This window comes from Theobroma cacao, chromosome 1, assembly GCF_000208745.1.
Source record: "Theobroma cacao cultivar B97-61/B2 chromosome 1, Criollo_cocoa_genome_V2, whole genome shotgun sequence".
Taxonomy (NCBI): Eukaryota; Viridiplantae; Streptophyta; class Magnoliopsida; order Malvales; family Malvaceae; genus Theobroma; species Theobroma cacao.
The window spans coordinates 14,808,673-14,835,896 of NC_030850.1; the positions used below are offsets into that span (position 1 = coordinate 14,808,673).

The 27,224-nt window shown below is 31.1% G+C and overlaps 1 protein-coding gene across 4 annotated transcripts; it reads right to left on the bottom strand.

Annotated features, from left to right (window-relative positions):
* On the bottom strand, positions 2,201-15,422 carry LOC18612608 (ATP synthase subunit O, mitochondrial). 4 transcript variants are annotated; one of them, XR_001926395.1, is made up of 4 exons: positions 4,479-5,202; positions 3,919-3,994; positions 3,764-3,807; positions 2,201-2,524 (listed from the first exon to the last, which is right to left on the bottom strand). XR_001926395.1 is itself a non-coding variant. In XM_018114918.1 (4 exons), exons 2-4 carry the CDS (start codon positions 4,550-4,552, stop codon positions 2,337-2,339), a joined length of 306 nt encoding a protein of 101 aa, XP_017970407.1. In that variant the 5' UTR covers positions 4,553-4,913; positions 15,384-15,422; the 3' UTR covers positions 2,236-2,336. The 4 variants fall into 4 exon arrangements, 2 of the variants coding, with proteins under 2 accessions (XP_017970407.1, XP_017970403.1); XM_018114918.1 differs by lacking the exon at positions 3,919-3,994 and adding an exon at positions 15,384-15,422 and having other exon boundaries at positions 2,236-2,524; positions 4,479-4,913; XR_001926394.1 differs by lacking the exon at positions 4,479-5,202 and having other exon boundaries at positions 3,919-4,470.

Here is a 27,224-nt window from a genome sequence, read left to right on the forward strand (position 1 = left end):
AGGGACTACAAGAGTCGAGCTAATAATTAATTATAGGTTATCCTAAGCTTTAAATAATTTAATGTTTAGTTTCAAGCATTATTGTTTTGTTACTATTATTTATTTATTGGTTTTAATAATTGTGGGGCATTTATGATAGAGGGATATGAGATGAGTGATTAAAAGTTGGTCCAATCCTTCACACACACACACACAACACATTGCATTCATGCATGAAAGTTCTTCCAAGCTCTATCCTCATTAAGAAAAGTTTAAGTAACTATGCTCTCATGAGGTAATACCCTCCACATGGGTATTGTCAAATTTTTTACCTACGCAAATATACGTATCAAATAAACAATATAATGGTAAGTAGAATATCAATCTTATAGAGAATTAAACTAATTCCTATTGTTAGGTACTATAGTAACACACCTTAATTTTATCCAAATAATTAAAATTAAAATTATTAAAATTAAAACTAATAAACTAAAAATAAAACTAATCTGAAATTTATCAACAAATTGTTTTAAGAATTTAATTAACTACTAGACATAAGATTATGATATCCTTCAACATTTCATCTGAGTATAATCTCTTTCTTTTAACTTAATTTAATAACCTAGAGTCCTAAATTATTTACAAGTCTCTATCAAGTTTTTTATAAAAATATCTCTCCCAATTAACTTACTATATGTTTATGTAAATTAAATTGAATAAAGATTCATTAAGTTCATGCTCTAATCTTGACTACATATGGCTTATATATGTATGTTTACCCTATATGCAAATCAAACCATCTAATTAACTAAGTGCATTCGATCATATGCTATTCTATTTAAGATCTACCTAAATCTCCTTCGTCAAGGTTTAACTTAAATTTTCAATTCAATTTAATTGATGGCTAGGCAATTAAAAGCACTAAGAATATAATAGAATAGAATAAACAACTTAAAACCATCAAACATAAGCAAAAGAGAAATAAATAATTCAAATTACATATTGAGTTCAACTATAATTTTAGATAACTAAATTAGCTCCCCATAATGTCACAAATCATCATTAAATAAAGTTTAATCATTGAAACCAAACCAAGAAAAATAAAGAATAACAGAAATAATAAAAGAAACTCCAAGAGTTGAACACTTGATCTTTAAATCTTTTTGAATCTTTCAATTTCTTCTCAACTTCAATGAGACTTTTCTTGAATGACCTTTTGTAGCTAAATCTCAACTTTAAATCTGGTGTTTGTTCTTTCAAAAGGTTGCATAAATAGGATGCAAGTTCGCATCAAGAAAGAAGCTCGATCTAACAAGGATTTCTTCACCAAACTAGGTAAGTCGACCTACCTTCACCAAAGCTATGTCCTTGACCACTTAAATAGCCAAAAAAAAGTGATTTTTAAGTCGGAACTCCACGGCTTACCTCCTCCAAGGCCGCAGCCTCGCTTGGATTGCTATAGTGCTTCAACTTCGACAAGGTTTTTGACCACTTTCCAAGCCAAACTAAGCAAAGTGGTAAACATGAAAGTTCACTACCAAAAAATAAGTTTTTTTCGACGAAATTTTCCTTTGAAAAAAGTTAAAATTCTGTTGGAAATACATTTTTCCGATGTGTTTTCAACGAAAAAATCCGTTAAAAATTTCGTCAGTAAAAGTATTGTTGAAAATACTTTTCGTTGGAAATCCATTAAAATTTTCCAATAAAAAATTCCATCGAAAAATTCCATTGAAAAAGTGCATAATCCGTTCACTGTATTGAAGCAATTCTATTGGAAATTCTTTTTGAACGGAATTCTGTTGCAAAAGCATTTCTTACGAAATTCTATCAAAAATTGCCACTAGAATTTTTCGTTGCAAAAGTATTTCCCATGGAATTCCGTCAAAAATTTCTAACGAAATTTTCTGTTGAAAAAGCATTTCCCATGGAATTCCGTCTGAAATTTCTAATGAATTTTTCGTTGAAAAAGCATTTCCAACCGAATTCCGCAAGAAATTTTCAACAAAATTTTCCATTAGAAAAGCATTCCCACGAAATTCATTAGGTATAAAATTAGGTATTTTTATACAAATACAATTATACATACATATATATTAAATAATTTATTATAGAAAATTATATGTTTTATAAACATATACTAAATATACATTAGGTATTTCTAGAGACTAGAAAAATATTTGATATCATGAGCTTCAAAGAACTTTATAATCACAAAGTAATCAAGAGAAGAACAATGCCAATATATTAAATAAACCATTGAACCAAAATTTCATGTATTTGCCTAATTGCATTGTACTGTTAGACTGCATTCTTTTCCTTCAAAGGGATAAAATAAAGGCTACATTTGAATTTCAACTTTATAAGAACATAAATTTTTCAAAGGGAGATAAAAGTAACTTACAAAAAACTTTACAATTACAGAGTAAACTTACAATAACAGTTGTTATAATGGCTTTCAGCTCCCCCTTACCAGCTATGGTCAACTCCGCAAATCTCTTTGCAATGCTCTCTATATACCTTAGCCTTCCATTCTCAGCCAATACAACTAGCATAGATAAATATAAAAATAAAAAATAAAAAATTAGAGAAGTATTTAATCCTTACAAACAACAAATTAGGATCTATAAATAAAAAAGAGGAGGTGACAAGAAAATTATGAAAGTAAGTCCAGCAGTACTACAGGCCAACATGCAACAAATTAAATCCAGGCTAAAAGCCACAAAACACGTGATGAATATCATACAAAGAGTTGCAAATTATAGCGAAAGGAAAAAATGCTAAATTGAAATCCGTTGAAATCCAAAAAGATTTTATAGACAAAAAAAAAAAACTACAGAATAAGAACAGATCAACAATAGGAAAAAACAATAACAAAAATATAATCATGGGTGAAAGAAAGAAGTGCTCCATATTTAGTTTGTAATGACAATAGGATCGTGTTTGGTCTACAACCATAAGAATGTCCAATAAGTCAAACATAATTCAAATAGATTACAATAAGTAAAAAATAATTGAAACAGAAGCTCAATAACGCATCAAGTGAAGCACATGCCAACAACTTATCCACAACATCCCAAGCTAAAAATCTCACTTGAAACTTTTAAACAAGTAGCTAGCTAACCACATCCAGGAAGATTACTAACTTATCATACAATTCCAAAAATTCTTTTAACAATGCCTTAATCATCCTATAGTTTCATATGTCAATGCCACCATCCTCCATTTCCTGCATCAGTTTAAGATGCAAAAGTAGCTACTCTAGACCATAATTCCATGAAACTATCAAGCTTTCCAACCACCTTATAATTCACAAGGCATATTGTTATACAAAGCAGTAAAATTTCTTCATGAATTCGATTCTTCACATGAACATAACATACCTATGGTCATTGAGAAGAAACAAGAAAAGAAAGTCTTATACATAGTCTCAATTTCTCATTTCATCACAACCAAGAAAGATCTAACTTCATGAACAAATAAAATTAATTTTTCATTTCATGACATAAACTCTTTTTTTGTTTTAGTATATGGAAGTAAACGTATATAATCATTAAATAAAATTATATGTACATAAACAAATGTCATTAAAATTTTCAATTACACCTCTTTCTTTGTTTGTTTTCTTCTCTTTTTCTTTTTATATGTTACATGAACAAAAAGGGCCAATGTACAGCAGCAAAAGAGAAGGGCAGTTAGATGCAAACTTCATATAAAGAGGCTAACTCCTCCAATCATTTACCATTCAATTGCTAAGCACGAGTAATAGCTGAATTTGGACTCTTACCTTTCCACATTTGCAATGGATCAAAACAGGATGATTTCTCACATCTGTAAACAACCAAAAAGAGTCTCTTAGAAATCCATAAAGGTCAAACATGCTGGCAAGGAACAAAGAAGTGAAACTGAAAGACATGAATTGCATGGTTTATGAATTCAAACCAATTAGGATCTTGAGAGCCCCCTTGATGGAATCCTTGAGAGCTTCACTTATCAAAGAATTCCTTAAATCTCCTCTCTTGCCAATAAGAGCTTCACTGGTTAGCTTATATGCAACCACACAAGGTGGGGAAAAGAAAAGAAAAAAAAAATTCTTGATTTATATAAATGAAATAAAATTCCCCAATCAAATATTAGTTTAAACTCAATCTAACTATTAGTAAAGACTACGCAACCAAATTAACTGAGTGGTCTATATTTTAATTTACAAAAAGCTTAATTATTATCAGTTGCTAGATCCATATTTCAACACAAAACCTATCTAGCACAACCAAAATGCTAACTTTAAAAGTTTAATGGGTATAGGTCGTTCTTTAATCGTAAATGATGAGAAAGACAACTGCCAAAATAATAAAACTAAAGTCTAAACTACCAACTAAAAATGTCCCAGAAAAAGCATTAAAAACCTCAACAGAAAAAACTGATAATCATAAATGAGAACAAGAACAACACCATTTTGAACAGACAAGTTGGTAAAAAGCCCCGGAGGTGAGCTACTTTACCTTAGTAGGCTTGAAGTAATCGGCTTCCCTTGACTGTGATGATCCATTCCCAATAACTCGTATGAGCTATCCATAGCAGACGAGCTCGTGGCAGAGCTCTGCCTTGGATAATGAGGAGGTAACCCTGAATAACTCTACTGCGAATTCGCATAGTTAACACCGACCTCTGTCCCAGATTTATCCTCGATTTCGTTGTTGCCGCCTTTTGAATTGATGAATCTGGATATCAATCTGTCTGACTCGAAACTGCCTTTATTGACCCCACAATCAAGGTTATTGGTGAAATTAGCGAGAAGAGAGCTTGGAGCTGAACGAAAACGTAATAACCCTGAATTGGGCTGATTGTTTTGGTTTTGATAGCTTTTTTTTCCATTTCTCTTAGGTCATCTTCGACGATAAGGTTTTGATTTCCTCCTGTAATCTTTCCTTCTTCTTCTGAATTTGAAGATTCCGTGGCCATCTTTTGAAAATGCCCTAATTTGAAATATTCAAAAAACATAATCCCCCAATTCCCTCCCAAAAAGCTCCCAAAATATAGACGGGGCATTTAGAAGTTAACAAACGTTTAGTTTATTATTTTATTGAAGTAAGAAACGTTTAGTTTAGTTAATAATTCCAAAAAGAAAAACGAAAAATTTGGTTAAATTTCCTGTTATTTAATGAATATATATTTTTTTTAAGATTGTTACCTATCCATGGAGGATAGGATAATTGAGTAAATTAATTTACAATGATATCTATATGAAAAGTTTAAATAAGAAATATTAAAGTGTAAAAAATTATTTTACTACAATTTTAATTAAAGTATTAGGGTAATTAAATGTTAGTATATCTCAAATTTATATGGATGATCCAAAAATAAGATTTATTAATCTATTAATTTCGACTCCAATGTTAATTTTAATTCTGACTTTTAACAATTACTATATATATAACATTTTATATTACGAAACAATACTATATATTGGTGTAATAATTATAATATATTAATGTGTAAAATATTTATTATCATATATTATATTAAATATAAGTTATATCATTTAAAATATATAATTTATAATTTCATCTTAATACATATTTATAAATATAATAATACAAATTCAATTATTAAAATTATAATATGAAACCAATCGTAAAGGATCTTGTACTCAAAATAATATTAAAATTATCTAATATGAATATAATTTCGATATAAATATAATCAATGTAAAACATAGTGTTATATTACTTTCTTTTATATATATACATAATTGAGAGAAGGGGATTCAAATCCATACTCTTTAAGTAGAGAGATCATGTACTAATCAATGAATTAAATGTTTGAATTTTTATTGTATATATATTAATGACATAAATTATATGTTATAATGTTATATTATTACAAAATTTGTATAACCAATAACTAAATGTAATCATATAATAAGTTATATGTTATAACGTTATAAAAACTAAAATAATAACTAATAAAGTTATTAATTGTAATCATATAAATAAAATTTATTATAAGCTTACATATAAAACATAAGTGTAATAATTATAACATATACCAATATATATGTAGGATGTTTAATATCTCATACATACATATATATAAATATATTAACTTATAAAGTTATATCATTTAAAATAAATAACATATTAATACATGTTTATATATAATTACATATATATAATTTGTATATATATAATAAATTAATATATTTTAAATATATTATATTAATAAATTTACTATATATATCAATTTTCTTAATTTATACTAACTAATATTAGTACGTATCTAATAAAGTATTATTAGTTTTTGTTTAATATATTATTAGATTTTATCGTCTATTTTAATAAAATTAAAAAAAATTATTACGTTATTTTTATAGACTTTTTAATTTTATAAAATTAATTAATTTTGAGCAATTAATTTATAATTTATGATTCAATAAAGTTTTCAAAATATATAAAATAATAATAAACAAAGAAAAGCATATTTAAATTTTTAATATTATAAATCTCAGTATGTACATATTTAATATTATTAATATATTACCTTAAAGGATTAATAAAATTTTTAAAAATTGTTAATATATTTAAAATAAAAATTAGTAATATCGATAGAATTCTCCAACAAAAAATTTCGTTAGAAAATTTCCCTTGGTAATGGCTTATTCCAACGGAAAATTTCGTTAAAAAATTTAGTGAGCTTTAAATTTTTTTTAGTCCATAAACTTAAATTTTTACCTCGGGAGTTGCCCTACTCACCTCTCCAACCGAGGTAAAATATAACAAGATTCCGTGCCCCTCTAATAGTCTAGTCCACAAAACCTAGCCCACTACAGCAGGTCAAACGCACCATACAATAAAATTTTGACAGCATGACAGGGCTAATATATTACTACCCAGCCTACAAGGATAAAATAAAGCAATTCATACAATTCACAAAACACAGCCCAACTAGTCATGCCAACACAATAACATACGCCATCAATTAAATTTTAAATTTACAACATATCAGTGGTATCTAATTACTCTATTTTCAAAATTGTTATTTCGTTTCAAGACAATTTATAAAATATTTTCATTTAAACTCATTTTTGTTTATAAAACCTAAAATTAACCATTTAAAATCATTTTCATACAATTTCACCAAAACCGAATTAAAACATACTTTAGATAATTAAAATAATGATAAGGTTACTCACAGTACTAGGAGTTTGATATACTCCTATTCCCGATCTTCGAGCACAATCTCCTTACCCTTGTTAGAGGGCTCACCACCTATACATCATACGTGACACAAATTTCAATAAATTGTGTCAATTTGTCATAAACTATTTTAGGCTCTCTAAATCTAAATGAATGCATGCGATGGGATGCAAAATGTCTGATTAATCACTTAAATGTGATATTCGACCTAAGTCACACTATACTCGGTCTAATCGGCTAAAATCTCCAATTTAACTCCAAATCAATTCTTCTCATTTTCTACACTCCAATTATACCTAAATTACCTTAGTGACTACGAATGAAATTCAATTTATTAGTCCCGAGTCAATAATCACACATGTCTATACATTAGGTAAAAATTCAAATTTTCACACCAAAATTTTTCATTTAATTTCTAGCCTCACCAAACATCAAATATCACTAAAATATCATGAAAAATCATCAATTTCAGCCACAATATCCTCCCTAGAAAATTCAGCCAATGATGGTGATGGGAGAAAATGAATTTTTCTTGTTGGCTTTTCATGCTACACATCACTAACTAACTAAAAACACTAGAATATCTTAGAATCTAACCAAAACATCATCAAATTCTCTCTCCTAGGTGTTCGGCCAGCAAAGGTATCCTCATGAAATCTTGAGTTCTAAGCATGGAAAATGAAAAAGAAAGCATGAGTAGTGTAAATCACAAGATAAAATCAAGAAATTTTACCTTTATTAGCTTAATCCCTTGAAATCCCACACTTTTTCTTCAATTTTCCCACCTAGGGTTCTTGTTCTTCTTTTCTTCTCTTTGTTCTTGCTATGGCCGGCCATATGAAGAGAAAATGGGCTGATTTGTGTTAATTTATAAGCCAAATATTTAATGGTTATAAATATGCCATGTGTAACCATTTCATTGGTCCATTTTTATTTCTTAACTATTAAGCTTTCTCTCTCCACCATATAAATTCCTTCAATTATCCATGATAAAATTCGGTAAAATCCATGTGCTGGACAAGTGTACTGGTGGTGGAAAATTATTGTTTTGCCCTTGGGGTGGCAAAATTACCATTTTACCCTTATGCTCCGAAAAATACCAGGATTACAAATTTTCACTTCTCAACCTCAAATCATACTCCAATAAGTCAAATATGATCAAAATCTTTCAAAAAAAAAAAATTCACATCTTGTCCTCGAGTGCCAAAATTATCATTTTGCCCCTAGATAGTGAAATTTTTTATTTGACTCCAAATTGATCCTCGAACCCCGAATCACCATTCTAAGTCATTCTGGGATTTTAAAACTTTCAATTTCACCCTAAAATATCTATTTGATCTAGTTCGAGGCTTAAATCAACTTTGTTGTACTTCTAGATACAATACCGACTTTTGTCGATTTTTCGGGGCTCTCCTAGTATGTAAACATTCAGTCAATCACATGCATGTCATGACAAGTATTTTATAGAGTCAGGCTTGACATCTTCTCCCCCATTTGGATCAACCATATGATCCTTCTTCATGACTGATTTTGACATCCGACTAAATATTAATATTTTAATATTATTTCATTAATAAAATATTATTTTATTCTAAAAATTTTATCTTGTCTCTTTGGTTCCCAAAATACCTTATTATGCCTCAATTCACATCCGATAAGCTTTATTTGTCACCATATCAAAGTATGGAGCATTTCAAGTTATATATCTTAATAAACCCATAACATAATTTGTTAGAATGCTTTAGTTATGGGGGCATTCATGGGATTTACCTATGTGAGTGTGAAGTGTGGCTACTTCTAGGAGTTCAAGAGCTTGGCTCTAACAGCACTCATGAAAAGAAGATACAGACGCATGGCCATAAAAGCGTCATTAGATACTGTGCATTCATTGGTATTGAAATCGTTGTGTGAGATGTATTCGATTAACCAAATGGAATAACTGGTTCAAAGCATAGTCTACCATGCAATTTCGATTAACTTTAATATGTTTTCACTAAGTGAATGTTCAATCAAAAGACACCTTCATTTATGCAATTGATTTCCAAGATTATCGAAAATTTGAATTAATTTGAAAATAGTGGGGGATTGTTGGATATTTTCAAATAAAAAATATGATTTCATATCTTAATAAAAGGAAAAATTGTGACTGTTGGAAATTAAATTAAAAGAAGGGTTGTGTCTGTTGGAAATAAATAAATAAAATTTAACAAAATAATAAAAATAAAGAATAAGAAAAAGAGTTACGTCTATTGGAAAAGACCAACAGGAAGCAACTCTTTGAAACAGACACAAACAGTTTCTGTTGAGAACAGGCATTTATGCCCATAAAAGAGACTCCCTTTATTCAACAAAACGTACACCAGAAAAACAAAAACTTTCATTCCTTTCGCAAATTTCTCAAGTTTTCTTCTATACTATTTTCATGCAGAAAAAAATTATAGAAGTTTGATAAGCTTGTTATATTCCGGTGAGTGCTCAGTGGATTGATTTCGTCAATGCAAAACACCGTCAATCATTGGGCTTCATTGTATCTTCAAGGTTTATACGCCGAAAACTCTTTTTTACACTGCAAGTGGGGGCGAATAAAACCTTAAGGACAGTGGCATTGATACACGCCTTGAAGCCAATTTTTAAGCTTTCAGTTTGGTGTTCTAACAATCTTAAGGTCTTATTTCCGTTCCAACAATGGCTGCTGCAAGTGGGACACTAAGAGAATTGGCTTCTGACTTTGTAAAATTGGACCGGTTTGATGGTGGCAACTTTCTAAGATGGCAAAAAAAGATGCATTTCCTACTATCAACCTTGAAAGTTGTCTATGTTTTGACCACACCTAGACCAAAAGAAGAAGAAAATGAGTCTGTTGCTGCAACGAAAGAAAGGCAAAAATGGGAAAATATCAATTATATGTGCAAAGGTCACATCTTGAATGGTTTGGCTAATGGCTTATTTGACACATACCAGAATGAGGCTAATGCAAAAGAATTATGGGACAAACTGGAAGCCAAGTACATGATAGAAGATGCAACAAGTAAGAAATTTCTAGTTAGTCGCTTTATTAATTATCAAATGTTTGATGGGCGTTCTGTTATAGAACAACTATGAGAAATTGAAAGAATGCTTAATCAGTTTAAATAATATAAAATAAAAATGGATGAAACTATAATTGTATCCTCTATTATAGACAAATTTCCTCCATCATGGAAAAACTTTAAAAGAAGTCTAAAACACAAAAAGGAAGAAATAACTCTTGAGGCTTTGGCAAATCATCTTCGAATTGAAGAGGAATACAGGAAATAAAAACAAGTTGCTGTTTCTGGTGAAGCCGAAATACATGTTGTAGAGGAAGGACAGACCATTAAACCTGCCAAAACAAAGTTCAAGCAGATTGCTAATGGTCCGAAATTCAAAAGACAAAATAAAAGCACATGTTTCTATTGTGGAAAACCAGGACATTTCAATAATGAATGTCGATTATTGAAGAAGAAAAATAATTCTTCAAAAAGAAAAGCTTCTGAAAATTTTATAGCTATGATTTCTGAAATCAATGTGCTTGAAGAAAATGATGCCTGGTGGGTTGATTCTGGAGCAACAAAACATGTGTGCAATGATAAGAGTATTTTCAAGAATTTCGTACCAAGTGAGTGTGAAAATTTCCTATACATGGGAAATTCTTCTACAGCAATGATTAAAGGCAAAGGGACTGTTGAACTTCAATTCACTTCTGGAAAAACTTTAACTTTGAAATATGTATTCTATGTTCCAGAAGTTAGAAAAAATTTAGTGTCTAGAAGTTTATTAAATAAGTTTGGTTTCAAGCTTGTATTTAAGGCAGATAAATTTATTCTGTCCAAAAAGGGAATTTTTGTTGGGAAAGGTTACATGTGTGATGGAATGTTCAAATTAAATATTGTTAATAATAAGATAGATGTTTCTGCTTATATGGTTGAATCTTCTTATTTATGGCATTATAGATTAGGACATTTAAATTATAGAAGATTGGATGACATGTATAAAATGGACTTAATTCCAAAATTCAATCCAAATATTGATAAATGTAATACATGCATGCTAACAAAAATAACTAGAAATCCTTTTCCTAAAGTTAAAAGAAATACCAAATTACTTGAATTAATACATAGTGATGTGTGTGATATGCATAGTACACCTACAGTAGCTGAAAAGAAATATTTTGTCACATTCATTGATGATTTCTCTAGATATTGCTATGCATATTTGTTGTATTCTAAAGATGAAGTACTTGATAAATTTAAGGTTTATAAATCAGAAGTTGAATTACAATGTGAATCTTTTATCGAGTGTTTAAGATCGGATAGAGATGGAGAATATTATAGTCCAAGTTATTTTGCCTCCACTAGAATAATCCATCATATTTCAGCACCTTACACACCACAACATAATGGTGTAGCAGAAATGAAGAATAAGGTCTTGACCGAAATGGTAAATGCTATGTTATCATATTCAGGTCTTGGAAAAGGTTTTTGGGGAGAAGCTTTGTTAACAGCTTATCATATATTAAATAGAGTTCTTATAAAGGAAACTAAAATGACCTCATATGAGCAATGGAAGAAAAAGAAACCAAACCTTAATTATATGAAGGTTTGGGGATGTAGAGCTGTAGTTAAAATTTCGGAACTCAAAAGAAAAAAATTGGGTGAAAGAGGAATAGAATGCATATTCATAGGATATGCACAACATAGTAAAGCATATAGGTTCATGGTAATTGAACCAAATGATTCAATTCCTGTCAATACTGTTATTGAATCAAGATATGCAATATTTGATGAAAATAGATTCAAATCTGTTTTAAGACAACTACAGCCACTACAATCAATTCAGTCAAATGTCATTCCATTGGAACAAAATGAAGATAATGATGAATCTAGACTAGAAATAAGGAAAAGCAAAAAGGCTAGAAAGGTAAAAAATTTTGGTCCAGACTTTTATATGTTCTTTGTAGAAGGAATAGGGGAAAATATTGATAATAAGATTCCTTATTGTTTTAATTTAGAATCAGACCCTGTTACATATGATGAGGTAATGAAGTCTCGAGATTCTGCATTTTGGAAGGAAGCAATCAATGATGAGATAGACTCAATAATGGGAAATAATACTTGGATTTTGGTTGATCTTCCACCAGGTTCCAAACCAATAAGTTGTAAATGGATTTTCAAAAAGAAAATTAAAGTAGATGGAACCATAGACAAATTTAAAGCAAGATTAGTAGCCAAAGGCTTTACGCAAAAGCAAGGGATTGACTACTTTGATACTTATGCTCTAGTAGCAAGAATTGCTACAATTAGACTTATAATCTCGCTTGCATCAATTTATAAGTCGGTAATTCACCAAATGGATGTCAAAACAACATTTTTAAATGGTGAATTAGAAGAGGAAGTCTACATGGAACAACCATAAGGGTTTGTTGTTTCAGAACAAGAGCATAAAGTTTGTAAACTTGTCAAATCATTGTATGGGCTTAAACAAGCACCCAAACAATGGCATAAAAAATTTGATAAAATTATTTTAGCTAATGGCTACAACATAAATGAATCTGACAAGTGCATATATAGCAAATTTCAAAATGGTAAAGGTGTTATAATTTGCTTATATGTAGATGATATGTTAATTTTTGGTACGGATTTAGAACAAGTCGAGGAAACAAAGAAGTTTTTGTCAAAAAAACTTTGCAATGAAAGATATGGGTGTAGTATATGTCATTTTAGGAATTAAAATATTTCGAGATGAAAATAACATAACTTTATCTCAATCGCACTACATTGAAAAAGTGCTTGAAAAGTTTAATTTTACTAATTGTATACCAGCATCTACACCCATGGATCCTTAAATTAAATTAGTACTTAATGCCGGTAGGGCTGTTGATCAATTATAATATGCAAGAGTAATTGGTTGCTTGATGTATGCAATGACATGTACAAGGCCAGATATAGCGTTTGCTGTTGGAAAGTTAAGTAGATATACAAGTAATCCAGGTACTTTGCATTGGCAAGTCATAAATCGAGTACTAAGATATTTAAAGAAAATAATTAATTATGGACTTTGCTATAATGGATATCTATCAGTACTAGAAGGATATTCAGATACTAGTTGGATTACAAGTTTAGAAGATCATGCTTCCACAAACGGATGGATCTTCATGCTTGGTGGGGGTGCCATTTCTTGGGGGTCCAAGAAACAAACATGTATAACTTATTCTACCATGGCAGTCGAATTTATTGCATTGGCTGCTTTCACCAAAGAAGCTGAATGGCTAAGAAATTTACTCTATGGTGTGCCTTTATGGCCTAAACCAATTTCTCCAATTTCTATCCGTTGTGATAGTGAAGCAACTCTAGCAAAAGCATATAGCCAAGTGTATAATGGAAAGTCTAGACATATTGGATTAAGACATAACTATGTTCGACAATTAATTTCTGATGGAGTGATCACTATAACTTTTGTGAGGTCTAGTGAAAACTTGGCGGATCCTTTAACAAAAAATCTTGCTAGAGATCTTGTAAATAAGACCTCAAAAGGGATGGGACTCAAGCTCATAAATTGAAAGTTACCAATGGTGGAAACTCAACTCAACGCTTGATATAACGTCAAGTCTTAAGTTCAATGAGATAAAGTACATCATTTGTATGTGACTGCTATCACTATAATATAATATATTTTATCCTAAGTGAAGTGCTAGGTACCCGTAATGGTAAGGAAAGGATGAGTTATGTCATGACCTGATACTCCCCTCGAGCCCGTGACAATCGCCGCATGTCCCGATCGACACTCATTACCCAGAATGTCAACCGGAACCTCGCAAGGCTTTAATATCATCTTCTCATTTCCCTTATGAGTAACTGTTACCAAATACCACGTTCTAAAAGATTTTAAACTGTTTCCAACTTAAAACAAACAAAATAATAATTTTCGTCTCACAGGGGTATTTTGGTCATTTTTTTCTAAAAAATTCGAAACCGGCTGAAATGTAATATATAAGCACAAAACACATAATTCGAAATCAAAAATAAATTTGGATGTCTAAAACATTCATTTACAAATAAATTATGACTATTAGAATAAAATAAAAATATATAATAAAATATTAAATTTTCTAACAAAATAATATTTTTAAGAACACTGCATAAATAATTTTTACAGCGTAAAAGCAAAATAAATTCCTACATACAGTAGTACAGATAACCAAAGTATAAAATTAAATTTACAGTGACATGTGGGCCCACGAATGACTAAAAGTATCAAAAGAAATGAACCTACAATTTTTGGATGTGGTAAGTCCAACTGTAGTCCTCGCCGATATCAGTTATCTACAATTTATTCTGAGCTTGAAATGGGTAAAAATGAGGGTGGTGAGATTATAAAATCCCAGTGAGTAAACAAATATCATTTAAAATATCTAAAGGCGAGTAAAAGGAGACTATTAAAATATTTCATCAAACTGTAAATTATCATCTTTCAACTAATTTCAACCAAATGAAATCAATTTATTTAAATCAAGTAATCAATATGGCTTATGAATTTCTTAAAAGCTTGGCTCATGCCAAAAATTATTATCATACTCAGTTATCTGGGATACCTTGGCCGAAGGCTATCCCAACTGAGTCCGCCAAGACTATTAGAAAGTTATGTTTTATTTTGAAAACATAGCTGTTCTTTGGCATTGTCCGAGTTCCCCCTCACGTGGTGGTTTGACGTGAAGTGAACTCTAAAAGTTATACCTCGAGAGTTACCCTACTCGCCTCTCCAACCGAGGTAAAATATAACAGGATTCTATGCCTCTCTAATAGGCTAGTCCACAAAACTCAGCCCACTACAGCAGGTCAAACCCACCATATAATAAAATTTTGACAGCATGACAGAGCTAATATATTACTGCCCAGCCTGCAAGAGTAAAATAAAGCAATTCATACAATTCAGAAAACACAGCCCAACTAGTCATGCCAACACAATAACATAAGCCATCAATTAAATTTTAATTTACAACATATCAGTGGTCTCCAATTACTCTATTTTCAAAATTGTTATTTCGTTTCAAGACAATTTATAAAATATTTTCATTTAAACTCATTTTTGTTTATAAAACCTAAAATTAACCATTTAAAATCATTTTCATACAATTTCACCAAAACCGAATTAAAACATACTTTAGATAATTAAAATGATGATAAGGTTACTCACAGTACTAGGAGTTCGATATACTCCTATTCCCGATCTTCGGGCACAATCTCCTTACCCTTGTTAGAGGGCTCACCACCTATACATCATACGTGACACAAATTTCAATAAATTATGTCAATTTGTCATAAACTATTTTAGGCTCTCTAAATCTAAATGAATGCATGCGATGGGATGTAAAATGTCCGATTAATCACTTAAATGTGATATTCGACCTAAGTCACACTATACTCGGTCTAATCGGCTAAAATCTCCAATTTAACTTCAAATCAATTCTTCTCACTTTCTACACTCCAATTATACCTAAATTACCTTAGTGATTGCGAATGAAATTCAATTTATCAGTCTCGGGTCAATAATCACACATGTCTATACATTAGGTAAAAATTCAGATTTTCACACCAAAAATTTTCATTTAATTTCTAGCCTCACCAAACATCAAATATCACCAAAATATCATGAAAAATCATCAATTTCAGCCACAATATCCTCCCTAGAAAATTCAACCAATGATGGTGATGGGAGAAAATGAATTTTTCTTGTTGGCTTTTCATGCTACACATCACTAACTAACTAAAAACACTAGAATATCTTAGAATCTAACCAAAACATCATCAAATTCTCTCTCCTAGGTGTTCGGCCAGCACGGGTATCCTCATGAAATCTTGAGTTCTAAGCATGGACAATGAAAAAGAAAGCCTGGGTAGTGTAAATCACAAGATAAAATCAAGAAATTTTACCTTTATTAACTTAATCCCTTGAAATCCCACACTTTTTCTTCAATTTTCCCACCTAGGGTTCTTGTTCTTCTTTTCCTCTCTTTGTTCTTGCTATGGCCAGCCATATGAAGAGAAAATGGGCTGATTTGTGTTAATTTATAAGCCAAATATTTAATGGTTATAAATATGCCATGTGTCACCATTTCATTGGTCCATTTTTATTTCTTAACTATTAAGCTTTCTCTCTCCACAATATAAATTCTTTCAATTATCCATGATAAAATTGGGTAAAATTCATGTGCTGGACAAGTGTCCTGGTGGTGCAAAATTACTGTTTTGCCTTTGGGGTGGCAAAATTACCATTTTACCCCTATGCTCCGAAAAATATCAGGATTACAAATTTTCACTTCTCAACCTCAAATCATACTCCAATAATTCAAATATGATCAAAATCTTTCAAAAAAAAATTTCCATCTTGTCCTCGAGTGCCAAAATTACCATTTTACCCCTAGATAGTGAAATTTCCGATTTGACTCCAAATTAATCCTTGAACCCCGAATCACCATTCTAAGTCATTCTGGGACTTTAAAACTTTCAATCTCACCCTAAAATCTCTATTTGATCTAGTTCGAGGCTTAAATCAACTTTGTTGTACCTCTAGGTACAATACCGTCTTTTGTCGATTTTTCGGGGCTCTCCTAGTATGTAAACATTCAGTCAATCACATGCATGTCATGACAAGTATTTTACAGAGTCAGGCTTGACATCTTTTCCCCCACTTAGATCAACCATATGATCCTTCTGCATGACTGATTTTGACATCCGACTAAATATTAATATTTTAATATTATTTCATTAATAAAATATTATTTATTTTAAAAATTTTATCTTGTCTCTTTGGTTCCCAAAATATCTTATTATGCCTCAATTCACATCCGATAAGCTTTATTTGTCACCATATCAAAGTATGGGGCATTTCAAGTTATATATCTTAATAGGCCCATAACATAATTTGTTAGAATGCTTTAGTTACGAGGGCATTCAAGGGATCTACCAATGTGAGTGTGAAGTGTGGCTACTTCTAGGAGTTCAAGAGCTTGGCTCTAACAGCACTCATGAAAAGAAGATACAGACGCATGACCATAAAAGCGTCGTCAGATACTGTGCATTCATTGGTATTGAAATCGTTGTGTGAGATGTATTCGGTTAACCAAATGGAATAGCTGGTTCAAAGCATAGTCTACCATGCAATTTCGATTAACTTTAATATGTTTTCACTAAGTGAATGTTTAATCAAAAGACACCTTCATTTATGCAATTGATTTCCAAGATTATCAAAAATTTGAATTAATTTGAAAATGGTGGGGGATTGTTGGATATTTTCAAATAAAAAATATGATTTCATATCTTAATAAAAGGAAAAATTGTGACTGTTGGAAATTAAATTAAAAGAAGGGTTGTGTCTGTTGGAAATAAATAAATAAAATTAAAAAAAATAATAAAAATAAAGAATAAGAAAAAGAGTTAATTCTGTTGGAAAAGACCAATAGGAAGCAATTCTTTGAAACAAACGCAAATAGTGTTTGTTGGGAACAGGCATTTATGCCCATAAAAGAGACTCCCTTTATCCAACAGAACGTACACCAGAAAAACAAAAACTTTCCTTCCTTTCTCAAATTTCTCAAGTTTTCCTCTATACTATTTTCCTGCAGAAAAATATTATAGAAATTTGATAATCTTGTTATATTCCGATGAGTGCTCAGTGGATTGATTTCGTCAGTGCAAAACGCTGTCAATCATTGGGCTTCATTGTATCTTCAAAGTTTATACGCCGAAAACTCTTTTACACACTACAAGTGGGGGCGAATAAAACCTTAAGGATAGTGGCATTGATACACGCCTTGAAGCCAATTTCTAAGTTTGCAGTTTGGTGTTCTAACAAAAAGTATTTTTTTTCCTTTCCTTTTCTCGTCTTGTTAAAAAAGGGAAAGGAACAAGATTTTTTACATTCATTATTTCTCTATTTTTAAAATATTTTTCTCTATTTTTACTTTCAAATTTTGAAAGAATAGCTTTCTTTCTTTTCTCCTAAAACAAAGATAAACATGAAAAAGAGAGAAGATTCTTTTCTTTCTTTCGTTTAAAAAAAAAAACAACAAAAATAAATGAGGAAGGAAAAAGAGAAAATGGTGTTTCCTTCGAGTGAAGTCTTTTCAAAAAAGAAAGAAAAAAAAAAGAAAGAATCTTTAGTTCTTTTTGTCCATAAAAATGAGAGAGAAGAAAAAAAAAAGGAGAAAAGCTTTCTTTCTTACAAAAAATAAATGAGGAAGGAAAAGGAGAAAATGTTCTTTCCTGCACCTCTTCCTTTTTCTAAAATGAAAGCAAAAAGAAAAAAAAAAGAAAGGGTTTTTCATTTAGGCAATAAGAAGAGAGAAAATATAAAGGTATTTTCATTTCTTCCATTTTCTACAGAAACAACAAAAAAGAGAGGGATTTTAGTTTTTAATAAAAATTTCTACTTATGATTTTCAATAATGTGGTTTTTGCATTTCACTTCATATCATTCATAAATCAAGGCACCATAGCATTTCATGCATACATGCTTATATCATATTTTCATATACATGCAATCATCTTATGTTTATTCTAATAAAGAAGAACCCTATAATGTTATTATCTTTGTAGGAAAAGGAATAAATCTATTTTTTGAAAAAAATAAAAAATCCAAATTTTTAGTAAAGTTTCAATTTTCTTTCCTAATATATTTCGGTTTGGGTCAAAAGGATTGCAAGATATGAAACATCAGTTGAAAGTAAGGATAAGTGCTTTAGAACATAATCCCGAAAGAATTTGGACATGACCTTTAAGAGATAAAAGGACAAATTGCCAAATTGATGAAAATTAGTTGAATGTCTCAACGAAGCCAATAGAATTCATCCTTAAAAATCCTCATTGCTTCAGACTGAACCACGCCTTGAAGCAACCATTGAATGAAAACCAATTTGTCTTTCATAGGTCCAACACCTTACTTGGTGACCCAAGTAAAAATCAAGATTTGAAAGGAGTCATGAGAGGGATAGATTAGTTGAATACACAAATGACTGAATTGAAGAGCTTTATGACCAAAATAAGTTCTTTGAGTCTTGCTCAACCTTCAAACAGTGATTGGCAATCAAATGCATACCTCCAACCTACCACTTTTCAACCAACATTTCAACCCATGAACACTAATTTGCGTCCCAGTTTGCACCCCTACACAAGCACCTTTTGACCACTTTTTCAATAAGCTCCTTAAACCTAGTTACGCGCACCATCATGAACCACCATTACTCTTAGCCCAAGCGTCACTCAAAAACAATCCAACAAGAAACAATAGTTTGACCTCATTCCTATTTCCTACAGAGAACTATTTTGTCAATTGATTCATGATCATCTCATTTCCACTATACTTTTGGAACCCTTGTGACTGCCATACTTGAAGTGGTACAACCAACAAGTGAGATGTGATTATCATTGCGAAGCCACTAGACATTCCTTTGAAGATTATGATGCTTTTAAGTATTAGATGCTACATAAATAGACACCAAGTGGTTTGATCTAGCAAAAATGGTTGGGCATGGCTATAGGAAACGCAATTAGGTTTTCGGATGAAAGAAAGATTTCACTGTAGTGTAGTTACTTTTTCCAGACAAGGATTTTGAGACCCTAAGACGTTTAATGTTTAGACATGGTTGTCCTTGGTTTCTTTTAAATTTGTAAAGAAAAAAGAAGGTTTATATTTGTGAACAATTACGTGAAAATGAATGTGTTTAAGGTTATGCTTCAAATAATACAAAATGTTTTCATGATTTGGAATGAATGTATCAATGTTGACTTTTGAGGTTTTGTTCAAATTTGCCAAAAAAAAAGGAAAAAAGAAAAGAAAAAAAAGATGAGAAGAAAGAAAGAAAGAAAGAAAGATGAAAAATGAGCTGGTTCAAGAAAATAAACGTGTTATACAATTTAGATTTTGTTAGAATCTCATCATGCATATAAAGTTTCATTGCCATTCATGAACAAGCATTTTTGTGTTTCAAATCATTCGTTATCTTTTACTCATACATACATTTAATCATCCCATCATGCATTCAAGCATCCCTTAATTTTAACATGCATGCATTCATTCATCCACTTTTGTTGTAAATGGCATCATTTGACTCTACTGTATTCAATGAAATAAGGGGCAACCATGTTATTGATTTCAAGAGAGAATAAAAGATCTCTTTCTAAGTTTTATGAGGATGCAAGTTATCTAGCAAGATCTTTAGTAAGGTATAATTTGACAGTTAGTCTAATGTGTTTCCATCTTGTGAAAAAGGAAAGCTCAAGGAAGCATAATTACCATTTGCACAATATGTGAGCACAAGTCAGAATCATGGGAGATAAACAATCAAAACGGATGGACAAGATCGAGAAACCTTAGGAAGAGATAAAGGAATAGTTAGCAAAGCTAATAAAGATGATAATTGCTAGTAAAGGGAAAGGAACTATCGAAGGATCTTCAAGTTCATAAGGTCTAAGCCAATCACTAGTACAAGTGCAAACTATGTCAATACCAAGGGCAAATCGTTTTTACACGATTTCTATACTTGACTTGGATGACCCCAAAAAGTAAGAAAAATTGAAAATAGACTCATCAAGACCTTGAAAAGAATTGAAAGTGCAACAAAAGTATGACCTTTTAAAAAAGCATCTCAAAGCCATTGAGGGGGTGGATGCTTATGATTCCATTAAAGCTATAGAATTAAGGTTGGTTCCTGATGTGGTTATCCCACCAAAGTTCAAAGTCCCAAAGTTTGAAATGTATGATGGAACCAAATGTCCTAAGGTGTATTTGGCCATGTATTGCAACAAGATGGGTGAATATGCGCATGGTGAGAAATTGCTCATTCACTTCTTCCAAGATAGTTTGAATGGAACTGTGGTTAAATGGTATTTTAAGTTAGAGAGAAATCATATTTGCAAATGTAGAGACTTGGTTCGAACATTTTTGGGGCAATACATGTATATGTTGGGGGTAGGGCCTAATCAAGTAACCTTTTAAAACATAAAAAATAGCCTTTTTGAAAGTTTTAAGGAATATGTTTGTAGGTGGAAGGGGGTAGCATTACAAGTACAACCACTTTTTACTTGTAGAGAAATAAATACTCTATTTGTTGATACTCTTCCTCCTCCATATTATGGTAGATTGATGGGTAATACTTTTTTAGATTTTGCATTTTTGGTGTTCTCTGTGGGAAAGATTGAAGAAAGGATAAAAAAGGTAAAGATTATAGACATTTGAGCAAATGATCTTATCAGAACAACAGATGATGCTGTTGATAAATACGTTCAAGCAATGACTTTTGAAAAGAATAACAAGAGAAAACTTTGTGCCTTACAAGGAGATCCTGTGGGCACTTATCCACACCCATCCCCATATGCCCACAATCTACCTAAACTTTTAGCTTCTTACACTCAGTCACCATTTGTGCAAGCTTCTTTACCCCATATGTTCACTTCAATTTATCAAGGATTCAATCTAGATTGCTTTCAAATATACAAAACAAAAAAAGTTAAAGTGTACCATTCACTACCAATGTCCTAAATAGAGCTTATCTTTTTATTGGTACAAAATCATAAGATTTCCATCATTTTTACCAAGTCTAGAAAACCTTCTTACTTGAAATGGTATGACCTAAATGTTAAATGTGACTACCATGTTGGGGTTGATAGTCATTCCACAAAGAATTGCATTGCACTCAAGAACAAAGTTCAAGCTTTAATCTATGCAAACCTAACTAAATTTAAAGAACTTGTCAACAGTTGTGAAAATTGAATATGATAGATGCAAGCCTCATGTTTTAGAACAATTGACTGGCATGCCAATCTCAAGCATTCTTTACTCACTTAATAGTTTTGTACATGCTTTTGAAAGCATCAATTCTTGGGAGGATGAACTCTTGTCTTGCATGAACATGTGATTGGGAATGAATGAGTTTTAAACTCTTATCTTGTATGAACATGTGATTGGGAATGAATGAGTTTTAAACTCTTATCTTGTATGAACATGTGATTGGGAATGAATGAGTTTTAAACATCATAGCATGTTGTTATGATTTGAATCAAATTTCTAAATATGGATCCTTAAGGATTGCTTGAATTTCTTTTGTTTATTTATTTATCTTTTTTTGCATGATGGAGAAGGAGTTATCAAAAAAAGGAACAACAATGAAAATAAGAAAACTAGAACATTAGCTTGAGAAATAATCAAGTGAAGCAATTTAAAATTGTTTGAGAATAAAGCCCTGATTACTTATTGTTTTTAAAATAAATGGTGAGAATGATCTTGAAAGAATTGGTGGTTACTATTTGCAAATGAACCCATCCTCATAAATATTTGCAAGCCATTTCTCTAAACACTCTCATAACCTAAATCACTTGAGTAAAAGCCATTCAAGAGCTTGAATTCGAAAAGTAGTAGAGGTTTTAAAATTTCACCAACCTTATCATGAGATACCAAAGAGCAATGGCCTTTGTCTAAGCAATGATCAAGGTTATAATTGGTTTTTTTGAAATATTATTCTTTTTTATTCTCTAAAAATGAAGCAAATTAGGCACTTTTAAAAAATCTAAATTTGGTAAGTTAATTAATATTAAGACTATGTCGAAGCTTCAAATATATCAAAGCCACTCAAATTCTTTTGGATCCAAAATGCGAACCTCTCAATCTATCATCTAAAGTTATCCTTCATCCATACTTTGGGGCAAGATGACCAAAAGAAAAGGACTTCTCAATAGCTCCAAAAAACTCTAGTTTGTAAAGTACTTTTCGCTTCTTTATCATATGGCAAAGATAATATGAGCAATTCGTGCCAAGAAAATTGATTATGATAAGGGTTTCATAATGAGATCTTTGAAGGCTTTAAAAAGATCATTGATGCTTAAGACTATTATATGTACCTCCATCCAAGTGGCCAATTGACGAAAGGCGTTCACAATGAATCCTTCATTTTGAAAAGTTTAATTCAAGTTGAAGTTGTGAAAGCAAGAAGCGAAAATAAAGATAGAGAAAGAGGAAAAATGAGAAATGGTGAGTAAAAATTGTTAGTAACATCATGCCCTTAAAATGCCCAAATCAAGCCAAACAAAAAAAAAAGAACAAGAAAATAAGAAAAACAAGTAAAATCAACCTTCGCTTCAAAATTCTTCCATTTTAAGGATTACTCTTCAATGTAAATAACTATATTTGAGATGAGAAATGGTCATGTTACATTTTCTTTTCACATATGAGAAATTATCCACTTACTACCCTTTTGAGCCTATTGAATTCTTTCTAAAATGCACCTCAACTAAGGATCACTTCTCACATTAGGGGTAATTATATAAGAAAATTTTTGTCAAAACCAAGGATGATAGAAGATTCATTTTGAAGGAAAAAGGAACATCCTCGATATTACCCTAGCAAATGCAAGTTTGAGTTCTAGAAATTTTTTAACTCAATTCATCAAAATGAAAATTACAAGAAAGAATACAAAAAGGAAGAAAGAAAAAATAGAGAAATGAAATGATGAAAAAACATACTCTAAAAAAGGGACAAATGTCTCAAAAGAGTCCTTCACATCACAAGAAATAGTCTTTGGTTTAATTACCCTTCAATACATGTTTGGGCCTTTGTATCCACTTTTTCAGAACCCTTAATCATAGCTTACAGTACGTACTTGAAAAATTCCAATTTGATCAAGTGTGGATGCTTAAATTGAAAGGCTTTCTCCTAGATGGGAATTATCGAATAAAAAATGAGGCCTTGGCTTCTTTTCTTTGCCAACATTACCTTTTGAATCCATCAAACCAATTTGAAAAAATTTTAAAGTTTTCATGTGCATGATAGAACGATCAAGGGTGTAAAATTAATGAGAAAAGAAAAAAAAAAGAGAAAAATGGAGCTTTAGGGTGAAAACTCGAAAAAGTAGTCTAATGCAATATAAGAACTCATGAAGGCACTCATAATTTTAGTCAAGATTGAAACAAGAAGCACAAGATAGAGGTCATTCCATAGCAACTAGAATGCATTACATACCTTTTGCCCAAGAATGTCAAACACCATAAAAGATTCAAGAGTTGTTGGAAAATCTATTCTGAAATTTGAACCTTTCTCTTCCAGAATAACTTTGCAAATCCTAACCCTTCAAAAGCTAGTCTTAGCACTTATCAAAACTCCACACATCATGAGACTAAGAGAGTGTCAAAATTGATCAAGATTTGAAATGAATCTTTTTTGCAAAAAATTTGATTCTCAAAGAATACAAGTTTTAAAAAAATCATGTTTCATTTGTGAGCTTAGACAAAGAAATGTCAATTCATCCTTTCTCTATCTAGTAATGAAAACTTTCTTATTAACCAAGACCTTGATGTGCCAACTAATCCATTTGAAAGACTAAATTGTGATTCAACCCATCTGAGGTCATTTCAAGTAGTTATCATTGATTCTTAAAAGATTCAAATATGACATGTTTTTCAAAACTTGGATATTTTATCACTATAATAAGAAAAGTGTAGAATTGATACATTTTTGTTCCAAAGTTTAATTATCTTTGATCATGAAAAACAGTTATGTGGGGCATATTTGTTGTCATTTCATCAAAGTTCAAGATGTTTTTTATAGTAAACGGAAAATGTAATCATTGTAAGGTAACTCCCATTATCATTGCATGAAGACCAAAAGTTTTGAATGACTTTCTCAAGGAAAAATAAGGATGCTTTTCAAGGCAGAGTTCTTATGATTAAGAGGCATGGAATGATTGGAATCAAATCTGAATTGATACATAATCCTTTGTTGATATTTATTGGTGAAAAATGATTTCGAGTCTCAAATCAATGTGATAACATTAGCCTGAAAATTCTTTTGTAGCAAAGACATTGGCAATTGCATAAGATCATCACCAAAGAATGCACAAAAACAAGAAAAATGGTTTTCAAGAGGGAATTACATTATACGAAATAAAGGGATGCAATGAAAATCATTTTTTTCCATCATTCAATCATGCATACATCATGTACATCATCACACATCATCAAAATTGAAAATTTTCAAGCAAAAGTCAAAACTAATGCATGTTTTTCAAGCTTTGGGAGTTGAATGGCTCAGTTTTTTAAGATTATGAATGTCAATTAAGTGGAAGAAGGATTTGAGTCTTTCATTAAATTTCATAAACAACTAACAAAGAGAGAGTCCAAGCCTAATATAGCTGTCACTAAGATGATTTAAGCTCAATTAAGTTGGCAAGAGAGAGTTTAAGCCCAATTTTAGCAAGCATCAAGATGAATTAAGCCCAGTTAAGTTGGCACAAGAGATTTTAAGCCCAATCTAATTAAGCCTAGTTAAGTTGACACAAGAGAATTTAAGCCTAATCTAATTGGCATAAAAAAGAATTAAGCCTAGTTAAGTTGGCACGAGAGATTCCAAGCCTAATCTAGCAAGTAGAAAGATAAATTAAGCCCAATTAAGTTACCACGAGAGATTCCAAGCTCAATCTAGCTGGCACCAAGATGATTTAAGCCTAGTTAAGTTGGCACAAGAGAGTTTAAGCCCAATCAAGTTGGCACAAAATGATTTTAGCCTAGTTAAGTTGGCATGATAGAATTTTAAATTTTTAAATCGAACCTATTTTGAGCTATGTTAAGCCTAGGTTAACTCTAGGAATTTTGAATTTTAAAATCGAACATGTTTTAAGAGAGGTTGAGTCTAGATTAAGTCTCAAAACTTTAAAATTTTAATCGAACTTGTTTTGCGATTCTTGCTTTTTATTGTTATATACAAAGAGTCAAAAATTTGAAAATTATTCCTTTTGATTTGGAAATCAAAAAGATCTTTCATAGACTACAAAGGGAGAATCAACAAGCTTCAACTCACTGTGACACAATGGTTGATGAACAAGAAGAGAACAAGTTCATAGACTAAAAGTTAAAATTCTATTGTAATTCTATTTTAGCTCAAAAATAAAACTAAAAACAAGAATCGTAATTTAAATAGAATTAATCAATCGAACAATACCTAGAATTATAATATCCCCTCAGCACTTCATTTGAATCTCTTCTACTCTTTCTTTACTTATTAGATAGACCAAAGTTGTTAGCCTAAAGTTCTAGTGTATTTATAAGTCTTCGTCGAGGTTCTTATCAAAATATCTATCTCAATCAATTCACTATATATCTGTGCAAATTGTAATTAAGAAAGACTCATCCAATTGACTTTACATTCATCTTACCAAACTTTTTAGCATTTCCTTGGTGTATTTCGTTTGGTAGATGAAGATCCCATCCTCACATTGTTTGATTTGTATACCAAAGAAGAAGCTTAATTCTCCCATCATACTTGTTTCAAACTCACCTTGCATTTTCTTAGCAAATTTCTCCCATAATTTTTCATTAGTAGCTCTAAAAACTATATCATCCACATATATTTGAAAAATAAGTAGATCATTTTTACTTTTCTTAATAAAAGTTGTAGTATCTACTGTCACGGGCTTGGAACTTTAGCCAAGTTTCGTGCGACGCTGTAATCTCGTATTTGTAAGACTACACAAGCCTTAATGAGGTTTATTGACGATTGTTGTAGAAACGTAAAGTAAGTGAATATGAAGAAAGAGATTGGGGAGAATAAATAAGTATTATTGCTTCAATGAGAGAAAAATAAAGTACCTAAGATTTAAGAACAAGTAAATTGCTTGATAATACGACTTCGACAATTAGATACCTTACAAAAACTCTCTAGGGTGTTATTTATAATAGCCTACTTGACCTAAACTTGGTGTGCAAGTAATATAAAATTGCATCAAAGGAAAGTCCTAAAACTAGGTTTACTTGGTGAGCAAGTATCCTTGCAAGTAACAAAATTGGCAAGTGTTCTAGAATTCTTAGAAACGTGCTTGGCTGCCAAGTCGGTTGCACTATGGCTCTATGTTCTGAGCGTACTGGCTATTGGTGTTGCTTGCTAGTGCGTATCGATTGTTGGGACACTCTACTAGTCTGGTGCGTAGCCCATATTTCTGCAAAGCCCCATAGCCATGTGCGATAGTGGTCTGGCACAGTATGCCTTTGCGTGCTA

Excerpts from the sequence above, each read along its gene's own strand:
- LOC18612608 (XM_018114918.1), bottom strand. The coding sequence starts at position 4,552 with ATGGATAGCTCATACGAGTTATTGGGAATGGATCATCACAGTCAAGGG. Across the intron at positions 3,808-4,478 it reads ATTACTTCAAGCCTACTAAG|ATGTGAGAAATCATCCTGTT; the intron begins GTAAAGTAGCTC and ends GGTTGTTTACAG. Across the intron at positions 2,525-3,763 it reads TCCATTGCAAATGTGGAAAG|TTGTATTGGCTGAGAATGGA; the intron begins GTAAGAGTCCAA and ends TATCTATGCTAG.